At 35.4% G+C, this 21,160-nt stretch overlaps 1 protein-coding gene across 5 annotated transcripts in view; it reads left to right on the top strand.

The window, feature by feature from the left end:
• The window catches only part of Afg1l (AFG1 like ATPase), a 203,010-nt gene that overhangs the window by 131,110 nt on the left and 50,740 nt on the right, over nucleotides 1-21,160 (top strand). For all 5 annotated transcript variants that reach the window (XM_078019531.1, XM_005330144.5, XM_040283168.2 and 2 more), the window contains one exon: nucleotides 9,660-9,742. In XM_078019531.1, coding sequence (XP_077875657.1) covers nucleotides 9,660-9,742 — 83 coding nt within the window. The remainder of the gene's footprint in view (nucleotides 1-9,659; nucleotides 9,743-21,160) is intronic.

Genomic DNA, 21,160 nt, shown 5'->3' with positions numbered 1-21,160 from the left:
TCGCAAGTTCAAAGCCAGCCTCAGCAACTCAGCAAGGCCCTTAGCAACTCAGCGAGATTCTGTCTCTAAATAAAATGCAAAAAAGGGCTGAGGATATGGCTCAGTGGTTAAGCACCCTTGGATTCAATCCACAGTACCAAAAAATTAAAAAAAAATAATAAAAAATATCTTTTTTAACCTCAGATATTGCATTGCCAAATCAGGGCCAATAATCCTATTTTAAAAAGGTATTCCTCCAGATGCTGGTGCTTTGCCCATTTAGGGGAGATGGGGGTCCAGTTACTTTGAAAATATTTTTAATGACATATCATTGTTTCAGAGGAAGATTAAGATGTTCCACATTCAGATCAGATGTTTGGGCATCCTCATGGTGCTCAGAATGAAACTTAATTTATGGCATAAAATATGATCAGAAACCCAACTCTAAAAACTTACGCTGGGCTGGGGATATAACTCAGTTGGTAGCGTGCTTTCCTTGCAGTGCACACCACCCTGGATTCAATCCTCAGCACCACCAAAAACAAAAACAAAAACCTAGGCTCATGTAGTTTGAGATGTTAAAGTCCTTCACTGACTCAAGTCTGTAGTAGCTCATCATAAAGGTCATTTTTCCACCCCTTCTGTACATTTTTCATTGTGGATTTGTCAATACTTGTGAATTAGTATTTTAGGTCATCCAAATTTTTAATGCTTATCAGAAAAATGATATGTTAATATCATCCTAGTTGACAAAGTTGATAAAGATTTTTGTTCTCTATAGTTTCTTGTTGACATTTTAAAGATGACAAATACCAACACACTATGAAAACTCTTAATTCAATCAGACTATTCCAGCTTTATGAGTCCTTTGTCTCCTTAAAATTCTACTTTTCTCCTTTGTAATTCAAATAGTTGACAACCCATAGATCTTTATGTCTTTTACTGCCATGTGGAGGATGGTAGTTTGTGTGTTTTTTTTTTCATTTTATTCATCCAAAAATAAGCTAGAAGAAAGTCAGTGCCACCAATCTCTATTTCTGGGATTCTTGGGTCATAAACTAACCTTGAGAGGTCCCATGGCTTTTATTGCGTGGACATTGTGATTGTTTCCTTGCGTTCTGCTCCACCTCTCTGCTATTGTGGAATACCCATGTAATTTAGATTAAATGATCAGAGGTGGGGCTTGATTAAGCTAAGCCAGAGATCCTCAACCCTGGCCCATTAGAATTATCTAAGGAGCTTAAAACAAAATAAGTTAACCAAACTTCCTTCCCCAAATATGCTTTCTATGTACTTCCTGCGTGAAGCTAATGTGCACCCAGTGTGGAGAACCACTGGTTGCCATCTTCCCTCCCACTTGCATTGGATCAGGAAACTCATACCTAAACTAGTTAGTGTGTGCTATTTCCCAGGATATAGGAATTGGTGGTGGTGGCTATAATCAGCATATTCAGAGCAGTTCAGGATTTTCGTTTCATCAATGTGGAAATGTTCTTGTCTCTCTTCTTTGTCATGAGTAAACCCTGCCTTGTGATGAAACCCTTACTCAAAGGAGGGCAGAACTGATAGATTTGAAAAGAGCCAGGGCCTTAGTTAACCTGAGTTTTCAGTTATGTGAGTCAGTAAATCCCTTCATTGTTTAAGCCCTGTTGAATTGGTCTTCTCTTAGATGTTGACTAAAAGCACTTAAATACTCTTGGATAATTGCTCCTAACTCAGAATCTTTGCCTTGATTCCATGTCCTGTAGCTCTAAGTCTGATATCTATTCTGGATATCTGTACTTGGAGAAGTCTAAAAATGCTCAAATCCAGCATACCACCAAACTCTTCCTCAGTTCTTTATGGATGGTGTAACTGTGTGGTTGCCTAAGTCAGAACCCCAGCATCCCTCTTCTGCTTCCCTGTGTCCTTTATCCTGAAAGTAGTCAAAGTCTGTTGACTCCTATCTCTGATCCACTCACTTTTCTGTTTTTATGTTGTTTTTAAGGCCCCTTTCACTTTTTTCTTTAATTGTTTAAAAATTAATATCACAATATCTTTATTCATTTATTTTCATATGGTGCTGAGGATAGAACCCAATGCCTCACACGTGCAAGGCAGGCTCTGTATCAGTGATCTACAGCCCCAGTTCCAAGGCCCCTTTCACTTTTTCCTGGATTTTCCCCATACCTGCTTACTGATCAACATTTATTCAGTTATTTTCTTCTTCTAGCCTCTTCCTCAAAATGAAAAAATGATTTTTAAAATTTAAATATGAGCTTATCTCTGCTTAAAATTTAAATTACTTCCATGTTATGGACTTAGGATATGATCTTTATTCTTTAAAGTAGTTTACAAAGCCTGCAGGATATGAGCTCTTGCCAGCTTCCATGGCCCCATTCTGGGCCACTCTTGGAATATGTGCAACTGAAAGCATCTTAAATCTTGTACTCAACATTTTTGCTATATTGAACTAATTTTAGATCCCAAATGAACCGAACTTTCTCTTGCATCTATGTGTCATAGGTCTCATTTCCTGAGTTTGAAACATGTTTCCCTATTTTCTCTTCCTCACCTGGGTAACTCTGCTTAATTGCCATTTTCCTCAGATTAGTTATTTCTGTTGTTTTCCATAGTACCCTGTTCTTATTTTTTGCTGTTGTTGTTGTTAAATGAAGTTTATTGAGATGTAATACAGTAAATTTCTCCCTGTTTTAATATACAGTTATTTAATTTTGACAAACTGGTCTCCTGCTATAGTTTCACTTTTCCAGAATGCTGTGTAAATGAATCATGCAAGTGTACCCATTGAGACTGATTTCTTTCACTTGGCATAAAGTGTTTGTGATTTTCCATGTTTGGAGAGTCAGTAGTTCATTCCTTTTATTGTTGAGCATTATTCCATTGTATGGATGTACTATAGTTTGTTTTCTAATTTTCCAGTTGAAGAACAATTGAGATGTTTCCCATTTTTAGCAACTAAGATGAAACTACTGTAAATATCTACTTTCAGGTTTTCATGTGAACATAGGCTTTCATGTCTTTGTTTCTGCTGAGTAAATAACCAAGCAAGAGATTATTAGGCTATGTGATAAGTGTATAATTGAGTTAATAAAACACGGACCAATTTTTATATTAGCTATACCATTTTACATTCCTACAGTAATGTCCGAGAGTTCTAGTACTTGTATATTGTCTTCAGCATGTGATATTGTCAAGTTTTCTTCTGTTTTGTTTTCTTTTTAGTCATTGTAATAGATGTGTAATGGTATCACATTTGGATTGAATTTACATTTCCCTGTGTATTCATGATGTTGTGTGCCTTTTCATATGCTTATTTGGTGAATGTCTATTCAAGCCTTTTTCCCATCTTTTAATTTCATTATCTGCCTTTTTATTATTCAGTTATAGGAGATCTCTACTCTAGAATGAAGGCATTATCAGATATGTGTTTTGCAAATATTTTCTCCCAGTTTGTGGCTTGTCTTTTTATTTTCCTGCTATTTGCCCTGTTGGTAAAGGAGGTATATCCCTTACTTTAAATAGTATGAGATGGCCAAGCCCAAGACACTGACACTGGACAGATGATATTGGAAGTAGCTTAATAGTCACAAGTATTTGCAGCCTGGGGGGAAGAGGACACCATACACAACTTAGTTTGTAAAGATTGTTCAATGATCTTTCAATTTTAGAGCAAAGATAGGTTTTTTTAAGGGACTGTCTATTGCACTGTGATATAACCCAGCCTGATCTTTCTTTGTTGGTGGGCTAATTTGCTTGGTGAGTAGAATACTCTGTCTATAGCTGGGAAATGGCTCCTTGAGGAGTACATGAGGAAAATTCTTAATTTTATTTCTTTCATTTTTCTAGATTCCATGTTGATCCAATCATCCTTTACATTTCCCATCTTCATTTTAACAATTCTATTGTGCGCTACAATATTTGTAAGCTAACAGATGATTTGGGCAAATTACATTATTACAGAAATCTGTTGTTAGATGAAGCTTCTTAGTCTTATTAGTTATACTTTAATGTGGGCTTACTTCCTCTGGGCTGTTGATTTCATACATTCTTTTTTTAAAAAAAATTTTTTTAAAATATTTTTATTAGTTATTGATGGACCTTTTTAAAATTTATTTGTTTATATGTGGTGCTGAGACTTGAACCCAGTCCTTCACACATGCTAGGCAAGTGCTCTACCACTGAGCCACAACCCCAGCCCATACATTCTTTTTGTAAAAGAGATTTTGGCTTTTTTTTTTTTTTTTTCAGTGCCGAGGACTGAACTTAGGGCCTTGTGTATGCTAGGCAAGTGCTCTGTCAGTGAGCTAAATCCCCCAACCTCTCTCCAAGAGATTTTATTCAGCATCAATTATTGTCACTGTAAGAGGTTCCAGGGAAGTCTCTCCAGAGGCAGAGACCTCTACTTGAACTTTACAGGCTCTTGATCATGTTGCAGAAAAGAACTTAAGGAGGTGTCAGGTTTTAGCCAAGGGAGGAAGAGCTTTATTCGAAAGTAAAAGGTGAAAGTCTACACCTTTACAGCAGGTGTTCGCTATCTCCAGAGCCAGTTCTACCCCCAGGGCTTAAGTTTGGGTTTTTATCAGAGTAAAATTAGTTGGAATATGTTTGATCCGTAGGGGCTGGACTTTTTTCAGGATTGGGAAATACTGAGGAAGGCTGTGTTTCCTTCTTGGGGGTCTGATCTGGTATGTAGGTTTCAGATTACATCTACTCTCTTGCAGTTGTATAGTAAGTCTGGTGGTTGATCAGATGGTCAGGCCAGAGGGTCGTGGTCCAGTCAGATGTTGGCCTCTAGCTTCATGCAGTTGATGGTCTATTTCTATTGAGGTCTTGTTCCTGCTTTGCTACATTCCAGAAAATTTATAGGGAACTGGAAAGTTCCAGAGTAATTTATTGGCTCTTCAGTATGTTCTTACCTTTTTGGTCTCTTTCCATCTCTTAGGCTCCTTTGTCCAGTTCACAAGTTGTTCACAAGCCATGGGACCTACATTCCAAAAGGGACATTTTCTCCTTTAGGAACTCAGTTTTCTCTATATATTTCTAAACTTTTATCTCATTTGGATACTTTTTTTTCCTGCTTCATTCAGAAATGAGGATATTTGTGAACTTACCCTTAGATGCCAGGGCTTGGATCTATCAGCCCGTATTTTCTAACTATAGCATACATTAGAGGAAACATCTTAACAAATAGTGACTGCTCACTTGTCTATCTTCAAAATACTGATGTTATTCTTTTGCTTTGGTTGTGATCTAAAACTTTCTTTTTCACAAGTCATAATGAAATGATGGGGTGTACTCTTCTCAAGCTAAAACTAAACTGTTCTATATGCTGAACATGAATAGGAGAAAACAGTTGCTCAGAGAAGGAAACCATCAGAAAGGGAGATCTTTTCTGGAGTGGGCAGAGAGGACACTAATAACTTGATGGGCCTTTTGCTCTGGGCAAGTACTAGTTGAAGATGCTAGTAAGAGGAAGGTATAAGTTTGAAAAAGGGAATTGTAGAGATCCACAAGGGAGTTTAGGAAATATTATTAAATGGGGGCTTGGGGATTTAGCTCAGTGACAAAGTGCTTGCCTAGTATGAGCAAGGCCCTGAGTTTAGTCCTTGGCCCTTGAAAAACAAACAAACAAAAAACCCCATCAACAACAATTATTAAATGGTTTTTGTTTTAAACTAGATGAAGGAATAAAAGTGAATGATCAAGCTTTGAATAGGACATGTAAAAAAGAAAAAGTGAATGACAAGCTCAATTTTGAAAGTATTCAAAAGTCTGAGTACCCAGAGTTAACAGAGAGATGGGATTATCATAGGGGCAAACTCAGGCTATGCCAATGGAGTTGATAGATAACAGGTCTATGAGGTAAAGACCCACTGAATCAGTGCTTCAGGAATTATTTAAGAAAAATTATTTTAATACTTATTTAAGAACTAGGGAAGCCTTTATTGAAGATTACTACAATAAGAATCATGGTTTTTGAAGTAGGCTAGAGAAATGAGCTCAATTTCACATTTAACAATATATAGTTTATTTTATAGCCATTAGCAGAGTATGGGTGTCAGTGAATGGAAAATTCTTAAGATGAGACAACAAGGCTATAAAGATTCTTGCTAAATCAGTTGGACAGGATTCTTGCTAAAGATAGACCAAGGACTGAGAGAGCAGAGGTGAGGAATGAAGTACTTGATTAGATGAGGATGGGGGATATTCTTGCTTAAACTGAGTGCAGCAAGGTGGACATGAATGAACCACTAATACCTACATGAGAAATAGAGCTCTTTACAGTCTGTGCTTAAGAGGTTAATATGTTGTGACTTTAAAGGATTTTCTTCACAATGTTTATTATTCTTCAAACTGGAAATGGAGTAGAAGCTTTATAAAGTTATTGTGTGAGGTGGCTTTTGTTTTTCTTCATAATATTATTCAGGATTGCTAACAACACAGACAATAGATTTGAGAATAGTATAAGTTGCTATAATGCATTTCTTTTAGTTATACATTTTATTTCCAAAGTCAAAGGCTCGCAAGGGTGTATTCCTTGTATTCCCCAAATTTCCTAATTGCATATCCAGAATATATATTTGTGTTTGTCCTTTGTATGCATGTACAAACTATTTTAAAATAAATTCATTTCATGGCTGATTAGTGTTATGGTGTCACAGATTAGAATTGGATAGTGGTATGGGGGGTCACAGGTTTTGTAAATATACTAGGAAATTACTTAGAGATCAGACCCATTAGATTTATTCTCTACTTGGAAATAGGCTAGCTTTCACCCTCTTCTACCCTTCTGCAAATGTATTGAGGCATCTAGGCTGTGAATAAACTCTGAATATCTGAGATTTATTTTTCTTTAAAAAGATAAACTGGGTGTTAGTATTTTTCAGACAATTAAGAGCTAACATCTAAGGGCTTTGGTTATAGTTCTTTTGCTGCTGATTAGGTATTCCTCAGTGGTGATTAGTGAATGTACAAATGCAATCATTTGTTAGGGCTTAATCACTCATGTCCCAGAAGTTAGTTACGCAGAAAAAGAAATTGAAGCTTGTATAACTTCCATTAGCCTTTTTTTAAAATAGGAAATTTCTTTTTTTACTAAATTAGGAATGTGGAGTCATATAAGATAAATTTTGGTTTAAAAGAAATAGAGAACTTGGGCAAATACATTTGTATGACTACATTGATGTACTTTGAACTGTTTTGTCTATAATATAGACAATGTGAATAACTGGCCCTTACCTACCACATGGGGCAGATTTCCCTAAGTATGACTTACTTCCTAAACAAGTACTTTTTCTTCTTTTTTTTTGGGGGGGGGGGCTGGCTCATTGAGCCCCCACCATCATAGGAGGGGGAAGGCATATCTTTCCTCAGGTTGATCAAAGTTGAAAAGGAGATCTGACAATAATCTTTTTTAACACAGGTCATATGAAGTAAGAGGAGGGTGGAATGCATGTATTTGGAATGCTGTATTCCTTTCTGGTGGGATGGGTTATAGAACTCAACCGACCTCTATAGGTACTTAAAGTAAGGCCAGCAGGGAGGGAGGGTTGAACAACTTGGAACAATGAATCAGGGGTGTCTGGCTGCTCAGGCCAAGCAGTATAAGGAGCCTTGCATTTGGTAAGTTTAGGGGTTGTTCTTCAAATGTATGGTAGAAAAGCTTAACTTTGTAGGCTTCCTTAGAGGACTGGCTTCTTGGGGAATTTTTTATAATAAGGAAATTCAAATGGATATATCAAAATGCAATATATACTTTACGCCTTCCAGCCCAGTTTCCTGGGTCTTCATTCTTATTGTTACCAACTGGCCCAGATTGCCCAGGACTTCCTAATGTTAGTACTGTAAGTTCTGAGTCCTGAAACATCCTCCATCTTGGGGAAACTCCTCAGTCCAAAGGAGATGGTTGGTCTCCTTCTTTCAATTCCCAGAGCCCCTCAGCAGCTATAGCATGAGAGGAGAGGAAATACTTTTTCATTGTCACTCTGTGCAGTCTTCTCTTTGGAGTGCTGGTGATAAAGAGGCCTGACATAGCAGTGCAACCCAGGAGAGAATTTCAAGGAGGAAGAATGTTGCTACTTCTCAAGTGTGCCCCCACGTTACTAGTCTGATGATCTATTGTTGCATAATAAATACCTGTACAGGGTGTGGTGGCGCATGCCTGTATTACTAGCAGCTTGGGAGGCTGAGGCAGGAGGATTATGAGTTCAAAGCCAGCCTCAGCAATGGCAAGGCACTAAGCAACTCAGTGAGACCCTGTCTCTAAATAAAATACAAAATAGGGCTAGAGATGTGGCTCAGTGGTTGACTACCCCTGAGTTGAATCCCTGGCACTCAAAACAAACAAATAAAATAAATAAATAAATTCCTGCAACACTTAGAGGCTTAAAACAGTATTACTTATTGTCTATCTTGGTTTCTATAGGTCAGGGAATTGGGGAGGGCTCAACTGGCAGTTCTCAGTACAATAGTCACTGTAACCTAAATAGCTGGGGACTGACTGATCTACACCTTTGTCTTTATGTAATCTCTGGGCCTCTCCACGACCTTTCTCTGTATGGAAACTTAAGCTTCTCATGGTTTAGGGGCCTCTAGGGAGTTAGATGCCGGCACTTCAGGAGTCCAGAAGTATTCCAGCCAACAAGTAAAAAGTTGCTTCAAATGTCACATCAGTTATTGTTGCATAGCATCATTTACACCAATCTTTAGCTGTAAGATTCACGGGCAGAGCATGGAGCCCACTTCGTTTTGATTGGAATATCAATATCCCGTTGTAAGAAGAATAGGCTAGGGTGGAGGGTTGCTATCTCCATCTGTCTTTGGAAACTACTATTTGACACAATTATCTTGGATCCCAAAATTACACTCCTAAACAGCTGCTGCTGCCCTTGTCCTTTAGTTTTCTTTGCTCCATCAAAGTTTTCAGTGTCCTTTCCTACTGCAGATGCTTCCTTTCAACCTGAGTCATCCTGTGTCACTAATGTCCTTTCTTTATTAATCCTTTGTTTTCCATCTTCCAAAGTGCATAAATGCACATAAATACACACACACATACACCAAAACTCATAACAACAAACAAACTTTTGCTGTGCATACCTTGATCAGTTGGATTTGAAGGCTGTATAGATACACACACATTTATTCCAGAAGAGTGGTGACCCAAGGTTTATTGGACAAATCAAGAAAAAATTTATAGGCTGATTTTTTAGTTTGGATTAAAAACGAAAATTGCTTTATGAAAATTTATGAGGAAAAATTATGTTTTAACAACTTCACCGCTATTATTAATGAAAAACTGCATTTTTCAAATTTGTTGTGCTTAAGAGTCACAAGTTTTTCTTTCTCCAGCTTTTCATTTCAGATTAATGGATATTAGGGTATATTTCCTTTCACCCTAATGTAGTTATTTGGGAAATTTGCCGACAGTGCTATTTTTGGCAAAGTTTCAGTAAAACATAGTACAAATCTTGATTTTTTAACTATTATTTTACTGGCTTTATATATGTTTAATATTGCAACTTTAATTTTGTGAATTCTACATGAATTTTATTGTTTTGTCCTAAGCTCATTATTTTATTGAAACATTTCAAAAATTAAGAATATATATAGTTTAGCAGATAGCTTATAATTCTGAGCCACTACTTATTTAAAAATTTTTTTCTGTTTTTGAATTGCAGGAATACTGTAATACAGTTCAGCTAGATTCTGGGATAGATTACCGGAAAAGGGAACTCCCAGCTGCAGGAAAACTCTACTACCTGTAAGTATTTGTGTGTGTGTGTGTGTGTGTGTGTGTGTGTGTTTGGTTTTTAAATTATATTTTAATTTTCCAAGTTCAATATCTAATAATTTTAAAATGGGAAAAATAAGCATTTTAATTATTATGAAGACTAGTTCTGCAGTCCATGATTTTTAAACAAAATGTTTTATTAACTTCTTTAAACTGTGCTTTGACCATTCATATTTGCATCATTTATAATGTGTGATTGGATGAAAGCCTAATTAGTTTTTTGGGGAGGAGTGATGACAGATGGTTAGGAAGTAATGAGTACCCTCTTAGAAGAGGCTCTGATACTAAGAGAATATCTTTAATGTGCTAAAGTAATTAATTATTTGTGGACATCTTCTGACAAGTGTGCCATTTCCATTCCCCCAAAACTGTTGTTTTATTTTGTTAGACAATCTGTTTGTATTTATAGTGGTTGATTGACTTCCATACATAACTGATGAAAAATATATGTTATATGCAAATACAACTGGTATATTTTGCAGATTTTAAAAATAAGATTCTCCTGAGTAAGAGCAATTAATAATAATAGATGTATTCAGCATGTGCAGTTAATGCAGAAAAACAAATACAGTTTGTTTTAAAATGTTATTTGTGAGAACCTGAAAAGGAAAAAGTGCTTTACAAACGCAAACTGTTGTTTAGTATATGCCAACAGAGTTTGGCACATAGTGGGTTCTCAGTAAATAGATCTGTCTGAGGGCTAATTGTAATTTAACTAAAAGGCATGTTTCTGGTAATTTAAATTTTGATGACAACGTGCATATGAGAGGTTTAGAAAAGTTCTTGTCTCTGCCACCTTGTAAGCAGAAGTACTTTCTGTTTTTGAAGCAGAAATTAGCTAGAAAAATCACATAATTAAAATTGCATACTTTACAACGTATCAAAAGGACTATTTTAGTTTATTATTCAGATCCTGATGATTATTCTGGGAAGTTCTTCATCCATCCTTAAGGACTTTGTCTTTAAAGTACTTTATAATTTTAAAAAATTCTTATAGCACTATTTTTCTGCTTTAACTCTGACTTCTTCTTCATAGTGTCTTTTATTCTTTTCTTTTTTTTACATTCATAGAAGCTTTATTTATAATGATCAAAATGGAGGAAATCCAAATATCTGTCAATTGTAGAAAGGATACAAATTGTGGTATATGCATATAATATATTAAATTCAATCATAAAAATGAACTAATGATTAATGAGCACAATAGAATGGTTAAATCTTATAAATCAGATTGAGAGAAAGAAGCCAAACAGGGTATAGTTCACAGTGTTATTTCAGTTATATAAGTGGAAGAAAAGTAAAAAATAATCTGTAATTTTAGAATTCAAGATAAAGGTAAACTTTGGGAGGAGTGTCATATAATAAGATAATGAGTTTATTCTCTATAATAGTCATTTTCAATCTTAAGAAAAAATGAAGCCAAAGCTTTTAAAATTAACCTGATTCTCACGTGAATCTGAAATCAAACTCTGTAAATCAAATGGTTAAAAGGAGCGCCCTCTGATGTAGGGGATGGGAGGCTCTGAGCCTGTCTTCTCCTTGCCTTCCTCTGAAGGCCATTTGACACTTGGTAGAACTCTTTGAAAAGAACTCCTTGATAGCACTACTTGAAAGAGAACTGAAAATGACTTTAGTTTAGTTATATTTCTAAAGCTCACATTAGATTCAACCCATTCCCATTTTTTAAAATTTTAAAAGTATTTTATTTTATTAGTTATACATAATAGTTGGTTTCATCCTGATAAATTCATACATGCATTAAATTCAATTTCAGTTCATCATCTTGCCCCTTTTCTTTCCCCCATTTCTTTTATTCTTGGTGTTTCCTGTTGTTTTATTTTTCTGATATTCACAATCTTTTTCTGATTCTTCATTACATATTTCTTGCTATTTCAAATTTCTGGTACTTACAAATTAGTTTATTGTTATTCCCTTTATTCTTTTTTCAAAAGAGGTAACTCATTTGCCGCCCCCCCACACAAAAAATATATCCTCATGTGGAAGAATTAAAATATTTTCCTAATGGATATATCTTTAAATAAAGATGACAGTTGGGTCTAAATCATGAAATCTGTTTCATTGTGCCAAAGAGGTCTCAGTGGGATTTACTGGAGGTGAAAAAGCTGCTTTTCCTTGAAGCATAGCCATTTTCTCTCTCTGACTTACCCAATTTTGTCCCTTGTTCTTCCTGAAAAATGTAAGATGATTCTAATGCGATGAAATTTGGTTTCATTTTTAAAACATTCACTAAGGAAAACAGATTCTAACAATATCTGAGAATCCAAGAAACTAGAATCTACAAAGGATACACTGATACTCTGGAATACCTTTCTTTAAAAAATATATCCATATGTATATGTATTTGTGTATAAAATATATATTTTATATATTTTTTAAATTTTTATATACTATATATATGTACATATGTGTGTGTATCCCATTTAATCCTCAAGGAAAACAGATTTGTTCATAAATTTAACATCAAAAGGGCTTGACCACAGTCATAACTAAGATGAAAGAGCTTGTGGGCACATCCCAGTCAGGATAAAGTAGATATGCATCCCTGAGGGATTTAGGAATTAAAATCATTTCAGAAGTGGAAAAACAATATTATATACCAAGCTAGGATGCTAGGGATGCACATTTTATTATTTCACATAAGCATTTGAGTAGAACTATCTTTCATGACAGAGTAAAAGAAAATTTCCCTAGGTCGTACTAATATTTCTGATTCAATTCTTTCCTTTTTATTTTCTCCCTGTAATGGACTTTAATGTTCTATGCTATATATTGCCCTGTTAAAACATGTATTTCTCTTTATTACCCTCTGGCCAAACATCTGGGCTTGGTTCCTGAATATGTGAGTTCCCATTTCTTTCAAGTCAATTTCACTGGAACCCAAATGCCTGAAAAGAAAAACAAAATTCTAGCTTCGTTCCAAGGAAAAACCAAGCATCATCTCAGACTTTCATATATAATGATTTTTAAGTATATAGAAATACTTATTAATATATGATTCCCATATGTTCTTTTTTTAATTATAGGTGGACACAATATCTTTATTTTATTAATTTATTTAATTAAATTATTTATTAGGTATATATGACAGCAGAATGCATTTTGATTCATTGTACATAATTGCAGCACAACTTTTCATATCTCTGGTTTACACGATGTAGCATCGCACCATATGTGCAGTCACACACGTACCTAGGGCAATGATGTCCATCTCATTCCACCATCTTTCCTGCCCCCATGCACCCTCTCTACCATCCCCTCCCTTTGCCTAATCAATGTTCCTCAGTTCATGCCTCCTCCCTACCCCTTATGGATTAGCATCCACTTATCAAAGAGAACATTCGGCCTTTGTTTTTTGGGGATTAGTTTACTTCACTTAGCATGATATTCTCCATCTCCATCCATTTACCTGCAAATGCCATGATTTTATTCTCTTTTAATGCTGAGTAATATTTCACTATGTATATATACCACAGTTTCTTTATCCATTCATCTAGTAAAGGGCATGTAGTTTGCTTCCACAGTTTAACTATTGTAAATTAAGCTGCTATGAACATTGATGTGACTGCATTACTATAGTATGCTGATTTTAAGTCCTTTGGGGTATAGACTCAGGAGTAGGATAGCTGGGTCAAATGATGATTCCATTCCATGTTTTCTAAGAAATCTCCATACTGCTTTCCAGATTGGTTGTACTCAACTTGCAGTATGAGTGTGCCTTTTCCCCCACATCCTCACCAACATTTATTATTGTCTGTATTCTTGATAACTGTCATTCTGACTGGCATGAGATGATATCTTAGAGAGTTTTGATTTGCATTTCTCTAATTACTTGAGATGTTGAACATTTTTTCATATATTTGTAGATCTAGTATATTTTCTGAGAAGTGTCTATTCAGCTCCTTAGCCCATTTATTGATTGAATTGTTTTTTGTTTTGTTAAGATTTTTGAGTTCTTTATATATCCTGGAGATTAATGTTCTGATGTGTGTGTGACATGTAGACCAGTGATACAGAATAGAAGACACAGAGACAAACACATAAATACAGTTATCTCATACCAGACAAAGGTGTCAAAAACATACAGTGGAGAAATGATAGCCTCTTCAACAAATGGTACTGGGAGAACTGGAAATCCATATGCAGCAAAATGAAAATAAACCCCTATCTCTCATCATGCACAAAACTCAACTCAAAGTAGATCAAGGACCTAGGAATTAGTCCAGAGACCCTGTACCTTATAGAGGAAAAAGTAGGCCCAAATCTTCATCATATTGGATTAGGCCTTGACTTCCTTAACAGGACTCCTAAAGCACAAGAAATAAAATCAAGAATTAATAAATGAGATGGACTCAAACTAAAAAGCTTCTTCTCAGCAAAAGAAACAATCAATGAGGTGAACAGAGAGCCTACATTTTGGGAACTTTATTTTATTTTTTAATGTGGTGCTGAGAATCAAACCCAGTACCTCACACATGCTAGGCAAGCTCTCTACCACTGAGCCACAACCCAGCCCCTAATTACCATATATTCTTATGGGATTTTTTAACTAAACAGAAATATTTATTATCTTAGTATTTTACTATACTCACTTTTTAAAAGCCAATTTAAAATATCTAAAAGTAGAATCTAAATATTATCAAGAATTACTAGAGATTTTAAAAGTTACCTCAAAGTTGACATGAAACAAATTATTTCTGTTCATAATATTGTCTGGGTCCCATAAGAACTAGTTCACATAAAATATTACATGTTCATTTTTAATATATTTCAGTTGTAGTTTTATATCCCATTAAAATTAGAAATCTTAGAGTACCTTTGTAAGTAAGTTTCAAATGTTTTGGGCCCATCCTAAGAAGTTTTTAATCTCATATATAAACTCTGAGAAATCAAATTTAGCAAGTTACAAGCCAAAGAGGGCTTGATGAGTACAAATACTCAGACTTTTGCATAGATTAAAACACCATGTGATTGTCCAGTTTTTTATTCTGTGGCAACTGCATGATTATTCCCCAGACAAGCATAGTCAATTTCTCCCTGGTCAATTGGTGAATTAGGACTCAATGTGATCTTCATGGACTATAGTTTGCCAAAATAGAATCAGGTCTGTTTTGATTTGGATATGAGGTGTCCCCCACAAAAAACCCCTGTATTAATGCAGAAGGAGAAATGATTAGATTATGAGAGTCATACCTAATTTGATGGATTAATAATTTCAGTGGCCTAATTAGGTGGTATCTGTAGGCAGGTTCAGTGTGGCTGGAGGAAATAGGTTACTGGGTGCATATTTTGCTCCCCTCTCTCTCTTTCTTTTCTGGCCACCAGGAGATGAGTAACTTTCCTCTGCAGTGCCTTTCTTCTGTGATGTTCTGCCTCACCTCAGGCCCAGAGAGGTGGAGTTGGCCATTCATGGACTGAACCTTTGAAACCATGAGTCCAATTAAACTTTTCCTTCTCTCGGTTGTTCTTGTCAGGTGTTTTGGTCACATGATGAAAAGCTGACTAACATACAGATCAACCAAGCATTGGGCTTTCATTTGCTTTGGGGCAGGGGCTTGGACTAGTAATTTTTTAATTTTTTTTTTTTTAGTTGTAAGTGGACATAGTACCTTTATTTTATTTTTTATGTAGCGCTGAGAATCGAACCCAGTAGCTCACGCGTGCCAGTCAAGCATTCTACCACTGAGCCCCAGCCCAGCGTTTGGATTAGTAATTTATTTTAAGCAACCTGTGTTCAAAAGAATGGCCCCATGTCATATCTTCCAGAGAATTAACTGCTTCAAATTAATTCTCTGCTTGGGGGCTGGTGAGGATATCCTTTTATATATGAATGAGCATCTTTTCAAATAGGAAATAGCACTGCTAGGGGTTCATGGGATGCTGTCCCTGGCCATTTTGCTGTCACTTTCATGAAGGGCTACTAGTCTCCTGGGAAGAAGAGTTGAAGTCATCTTGGACTCATCCTTGTTCCTTTTCCTTCTTTCCATTCATCATAGGTTCTTTTTTCTCTCAAGTATGTAGGAGGATCTAGGATGGGGATGTTTTCTGTTCAAACACTATATCTCCACCAGACTCTCAAAAAGAACATCTCACCCTCAGCATAATAGCCATAGCCTCGTGGAAATGTTTAAAACTAAACTGAAAAGGAGGAGCCAGGCATCGGGCCTAAAATTTTGTTTTACCCTACATGCCAGCTAATAGGTTTGCTTCTTACTATTACACAATGCTGGCAGAAGCCACAAGAGACCTGGGTCAGAGACAATGGATTTTGTTAATCTAGGTATAAATAGCAGCATGAGCATTAACATGTTATATCATTTCCTTCCCTGTGGCTTAGTCTCTAGGGTCAAAGGGAAGGCCCAAATGAGTCCTGAGCAGACATTGAATTGTGCTAAAGAAGAGTTGCTCTTGAGTTTTTGGAACCTACCATTTTATAGCCAGAAGTATATAAGTCTGCTTTCTGTCTTACAGATGACATTGTCTCATCTCTCAAGGTTATTTACTACCAACACAACCTTGGCCAGTGGGTCAGGGTCTTGCATTCTTGGCATATCTGGAAGAAATAGGGGGGAAAGACTCATAGAGGGCTCTATCTCTAGACTTTTGACCTTAAAGGATCAGGCTTGCTTTCTTTATTTCTTTTGGCTCTTATTCACTGAAGTCATCCTCCACCTCAAAAAAAGTTTATCTAAAGAACAAAAATAAAAAGGCCTGGGGATATAGCTCAGTGGTAAATTACCCCTGGGTTCAATCTCCAGTACCACCAAAGAAAATAATAATAATAATAATTTTTTAAACATTTTTTATTTATTTAAATTAGGTATATATAACAGAATGCATTTTGATTCATTGTACACAATTGCAATACAACTTTTCATTTCTCTGGTTGTATGTGATGTAGCGTCACATCATATGTGCAGTCATACATGTACCTGGGGTAATAATGTCCATCTCATTCCACCATCCTTCCTGCTCCCATACCTCCTCTCCTCCCCTCCCCACACTTTGCCCAAAGTTTCTCCATTTTTCCCATGGCGCCCCCCATTATGGATTATAAAATAATAATAATAATAATATTTTTAAAGGAAGCATAATAAGAAAAGTCTGTGAAAACCAGGACTGAAGCTCATACATGCTAAAACATACTCTCCACAATTAAAACTATCATGTTTCTTACCTGTGACATTCCTTAAAAACATTTCTCTACTTGCAACTAAGAACCAGATCAATGAAAATTAAAAACATGTCTTGGGGCTGGGGTTGGGGCTCAGTGGTGAGCCCTTACCTAGCATGTGTGAGGCACTGGGTTCGATCCTTAGGACCATATAAAATTTTTTTTAAGTTATTATGTCTATCAAAAACTAAAATATATTAAAAACAACAACAACATGTCTTTGCTTGATTAGTTAAAACTTTTTCAGAGCCCCCAAAAGCAGGTGTCACCTCCTGGTTGTGCAGTGAGTCTAGGACATCATGTTACTGTATCCCCAAGCCTCATAATTATCATTCCAGGTTTTTCTGTCTCAGACATTAGAATCTGCAGTTTTACTCTTGCTTTTTCTTTACCAAGTTTGCTCAGTCATTTCCCCTTTTGGTTCTCACGGAAGAACCTTTGAAAAGGAACTTGAATATCATTCAATCTACCCTCTTGCTTTTAGACTGTATTTGTTTCGGTACCTTTGCTAGACTATCCAGAGCCCTGTAGCAAGCAGTGTGCATGCTATCATTATCTATACCAACTGTTTCTAGTTGTTTAAGGCAGGAAGGTAAATCTGAACTCTTATTAATCTATCATGACCATAAATGGAAGTCTCTAACCTATTATTCTGAGAACTGATAAACAAAAGGAAATACTCAAGTATTTCTCGTCTGTTTTTTTTTAATTCTTTGTATAAGAAAACAGTTGATGAAAGGAAACTTTTCTTTATAGACATTTTCTAGGTGTTATGGTTTAGATATTAGGTGTCTCCTAAAAGCTCATGTGTGAGGCAATACAAGAAGGTTTAGAGGTAAAATGATTGGGTTGTGAAAGCCTTAACCCAATCAATGAATTAATCCCCTGACAGGGATTAACTGAGTGGTAACTATAGGCTGATGTGGTGTGGCTAGAGGAGGTATGTCTTTGGGGGCATGCCTTCAGAGTGAACTGAGCTTAGGCATTCTCACTGTGCTTTCTGGAACCATGTACCCAGCTTCTTTCTTCCATCATACTCTCCTGCCATGATGCTCAGCCTCACTTTGAGCCCTGAGGAAAGGAACTGGCTGTTTATGGACTGAAACCTCTGAAACTGTGAGCCCCAAGTAAACTTTTCCTCCTAAAATTGTTCTTGTTGGGTCTTTTGATCACTGCAGAGAAAAAGCTAACTAAAATACTAGGTAACAAACAAGAAAGGATGAGAGAATTACAGTAGAATTAGGAATATAACCATTTGGTAAAAGTCTCATAATTTAATGGATCTACTTAATGATTATAAATTCTACATGACTGCTACATAACTGGAAGCTGAATTTTGTCAGTTTACAGGAAATGTAGAGGCAATGGAATATATTAAATAACATCATGTGAGTATATTCATCAAAATATAGACTGTAGACTTTTTTAATGACATAAATTATTTTTTAATAATTAAGACCAAAAAAAAAAAGAGATAGTGAATCTATAGTTTAAAAGAGACTTAAGGAACATATTAATTAATTGCAGGGTGTGGACTTTGTGGGGATCCTGAGTCAAACAACTATAAAACAAAAACCAAATCAAACCAAACAAAAAATTATAGAACAATCAAACCTATTTTATGACATTGAGGAATTATTGTTAACTTTGACAAGATATTCTACTTATTTTTAAGATATATGTTTATAGCTTTATCAAGATGTAATTCACATGCCAAATAATTCATCCATTTAAAATGATTTTTAGTGTACTCTCAGAATTGTATAACCATCACCACAATCAATTTAGAACATTTTCCTCACCACCAAAAAGAAACATTATATCATCCTTCTTTCTCATCCAAATCAACCCCCTCCTGCCACCAATCTAAGTAAGCACTAATCTACTTTCAGACTCTATAGACTTTCCTATAATGATATTTACGATAAATGGAATCATACAAGATGTGGCCTTTTGTGATTGCCTTCTTTCACTTAATGTTTTCAGGGTTCTTCCATGTTATACTATGTATCAGTACATTATTCCTTTTATTTGCTGAATAATACCCCATTGTATAGATATATATACCTTCTATTTAGCTGTTCATTAGTTGATGGACATGTGGTTTGTTTCTGCTTTTTGGCTACTGTGAATAATGCTGTGGTAAGCATTCATGTGCAAGTTTTTGCATGGACTCATTTTAATTTCTCAAACATACCCAGAGGTAGAATTGCTAGGTTGTATGGTAATTTTATGCTTAGTCCTTTGAGAAACTGCCAGATTGTTTTCTAAAGGAGCTCTACCATTTTATATTCCCACTAGTACTGCATGGGAATTCCAGCTTCTCCATCTGTTGCAATGCTTATTATTATCTTTTTTTTTTTTTTGTAATCATTTGTTAAGTTCTCTAGGACTTCAATAACAATTGCCACAAAGTAGGGGGCTTAAAACAATAGAATTTTAAATGTTGGCAGGTCTCAAGTGCTCTCTGGAACTTTTATTTTATTGATTGATTGATTGATTTGTAGTTCTGGGGATGCAATCCAGGGCCTTGTATACACTAGCAAACGCTCTTTCACTGCTCTTTTTATTATTATTATTATTTTTTAGTTGTAGATGGACACAATATCTTTATTTTACTTATTTGCTTATTTTATGTGGTGCTGTGGATTGAACCCAGTGCCTCATGCATGAGAGGCAAGCTCTCAACCACTGAGCCACAACCCCAGCCCTTAACTTCATTCTTGTACATAGAGACGTCTAGTTGTCCCAGCATCATTAGTTGAAAAGACTGCCTTTCCCTATTGAATCTTGTTGATACTTATGTTGAAAATTAGTCAATTATGGATGTGAGGATTTTTTCTATACTTTCAATTATTTTCCACTGAAGAATTTGTCAATCTTTCTGCCAACACCACACTTTCTTAATTATTATAGCTTTGTGGTAAGTTTTGATATCAGAAAGTTATAAGCCCTTTAGCTTTGTTATTTTTCCTCTCCAGATTGTTTTGGCCATTCTGAGTGCTTTTAAGTTCCATGTGCATTTTAGGATCATCTTATTAATCTCTACTAAGAAGTCAGCTGGAATTTTGGTAGGAATTGTGTTGAATCTATAAATCCTTTGGAGAATATTGCCATTATGACCATATTAAGCCTGCCAAACTATGCACTTTAGATGTTATGATATAACAAGGTACCACAAACCAGTTTCTTAACATAACAGAAATTTATTATCTCATTGTTTCCAAGGCTTTCAATCAAAATCTGACTGTTGGCAAGTTGCACCTGTTTTGTGCTTTTCTCCTAGGTTCTGGGAGTTTTTCAATAGTCCTCAGGTTTTTTTTTTTGTTTAATTCTGTCTTCATGTGGTGCCCTATCTGTCTCTTTATCCAGATTTTCCTCTTTATATAAGGACAACAATCATTGGATCAGAAGCCGTTCTAATTCAATATGATCTCATTTTATCTTCATTATTTACAAAAGCCCTATTTCAAAATAAGGTCTTATTCTCAGGCACCTGGGATACTCAATATACTCAATCTATAACAAATGCATTTCTGCTTATTTGGACTTCTTTCAACAATATTTTATTATTTAGTCTTCAGTGTATAACTTTTGCCATTCATTTGTTGAATTCACTAGTGTTTTATTTTTTTTTATGTGAACATAAATGGAATTATTTTATTAATTTCACTTTTATTCATTGCTACTATATAGAAATACAATTTATTTTTGCAAATTAATCTTGTTGAGCTCATTTATTAGATTCTTAGTAGATTTCTTAGGATTTTCTAAATATAAGATAATGTCATCTGCCAATATAGTTAACTTCTTCCTTTTGAAGCTGGATGTCTTTTATTTATTTTTATTGCCTAATTTTCCTGCCTAGAATTAATTTTCAGTATAATGTTGAAAATAAATGAGGACAATAGACATCCTTATCTTGTTTCTGACCTTAGGGAGAAAGACTTCAGTTTTTTTCACTATTATTATGTTGTCTTGGTTTTTCACATATGTTCTTTGTCAGGCTAAGGACATTCCTACTCCTAATTTGTTGACTGCTTTTATCATGAAAGAGTGTTGGATTTTGTGAATTCACTTGATTTTTGACAATTATTCTATTGATACAGTGTATTTCATGTTTTGATTTCAGAATTTAAATCAACCTTTCATTTCTGGGATAAATACCACTTGGTCATGGCATATAATCTTTTTCA

The sequence above is a fragment of the Ictidomys tridecemlineatus genome, chromosome 8 (genome assembly GCF_052094955.1).
Source record: "Ictidomys tridecemlineatus isolate mIctTri1 chromosome 8, mIctTri1.hap1, whole genome shotgun sequence".
NCBI lineage: Eukaryota > Metazoa > Chordata > Mammalia > Rodentia > Sciuridae > Ictidomys > Ictidomys tridecemlineatus.
The sequence above is the reverse complement of the archived record's forward strand: the minus strand, read 5'-3'. Positions and strand labels throughout refer to the sequence as shown.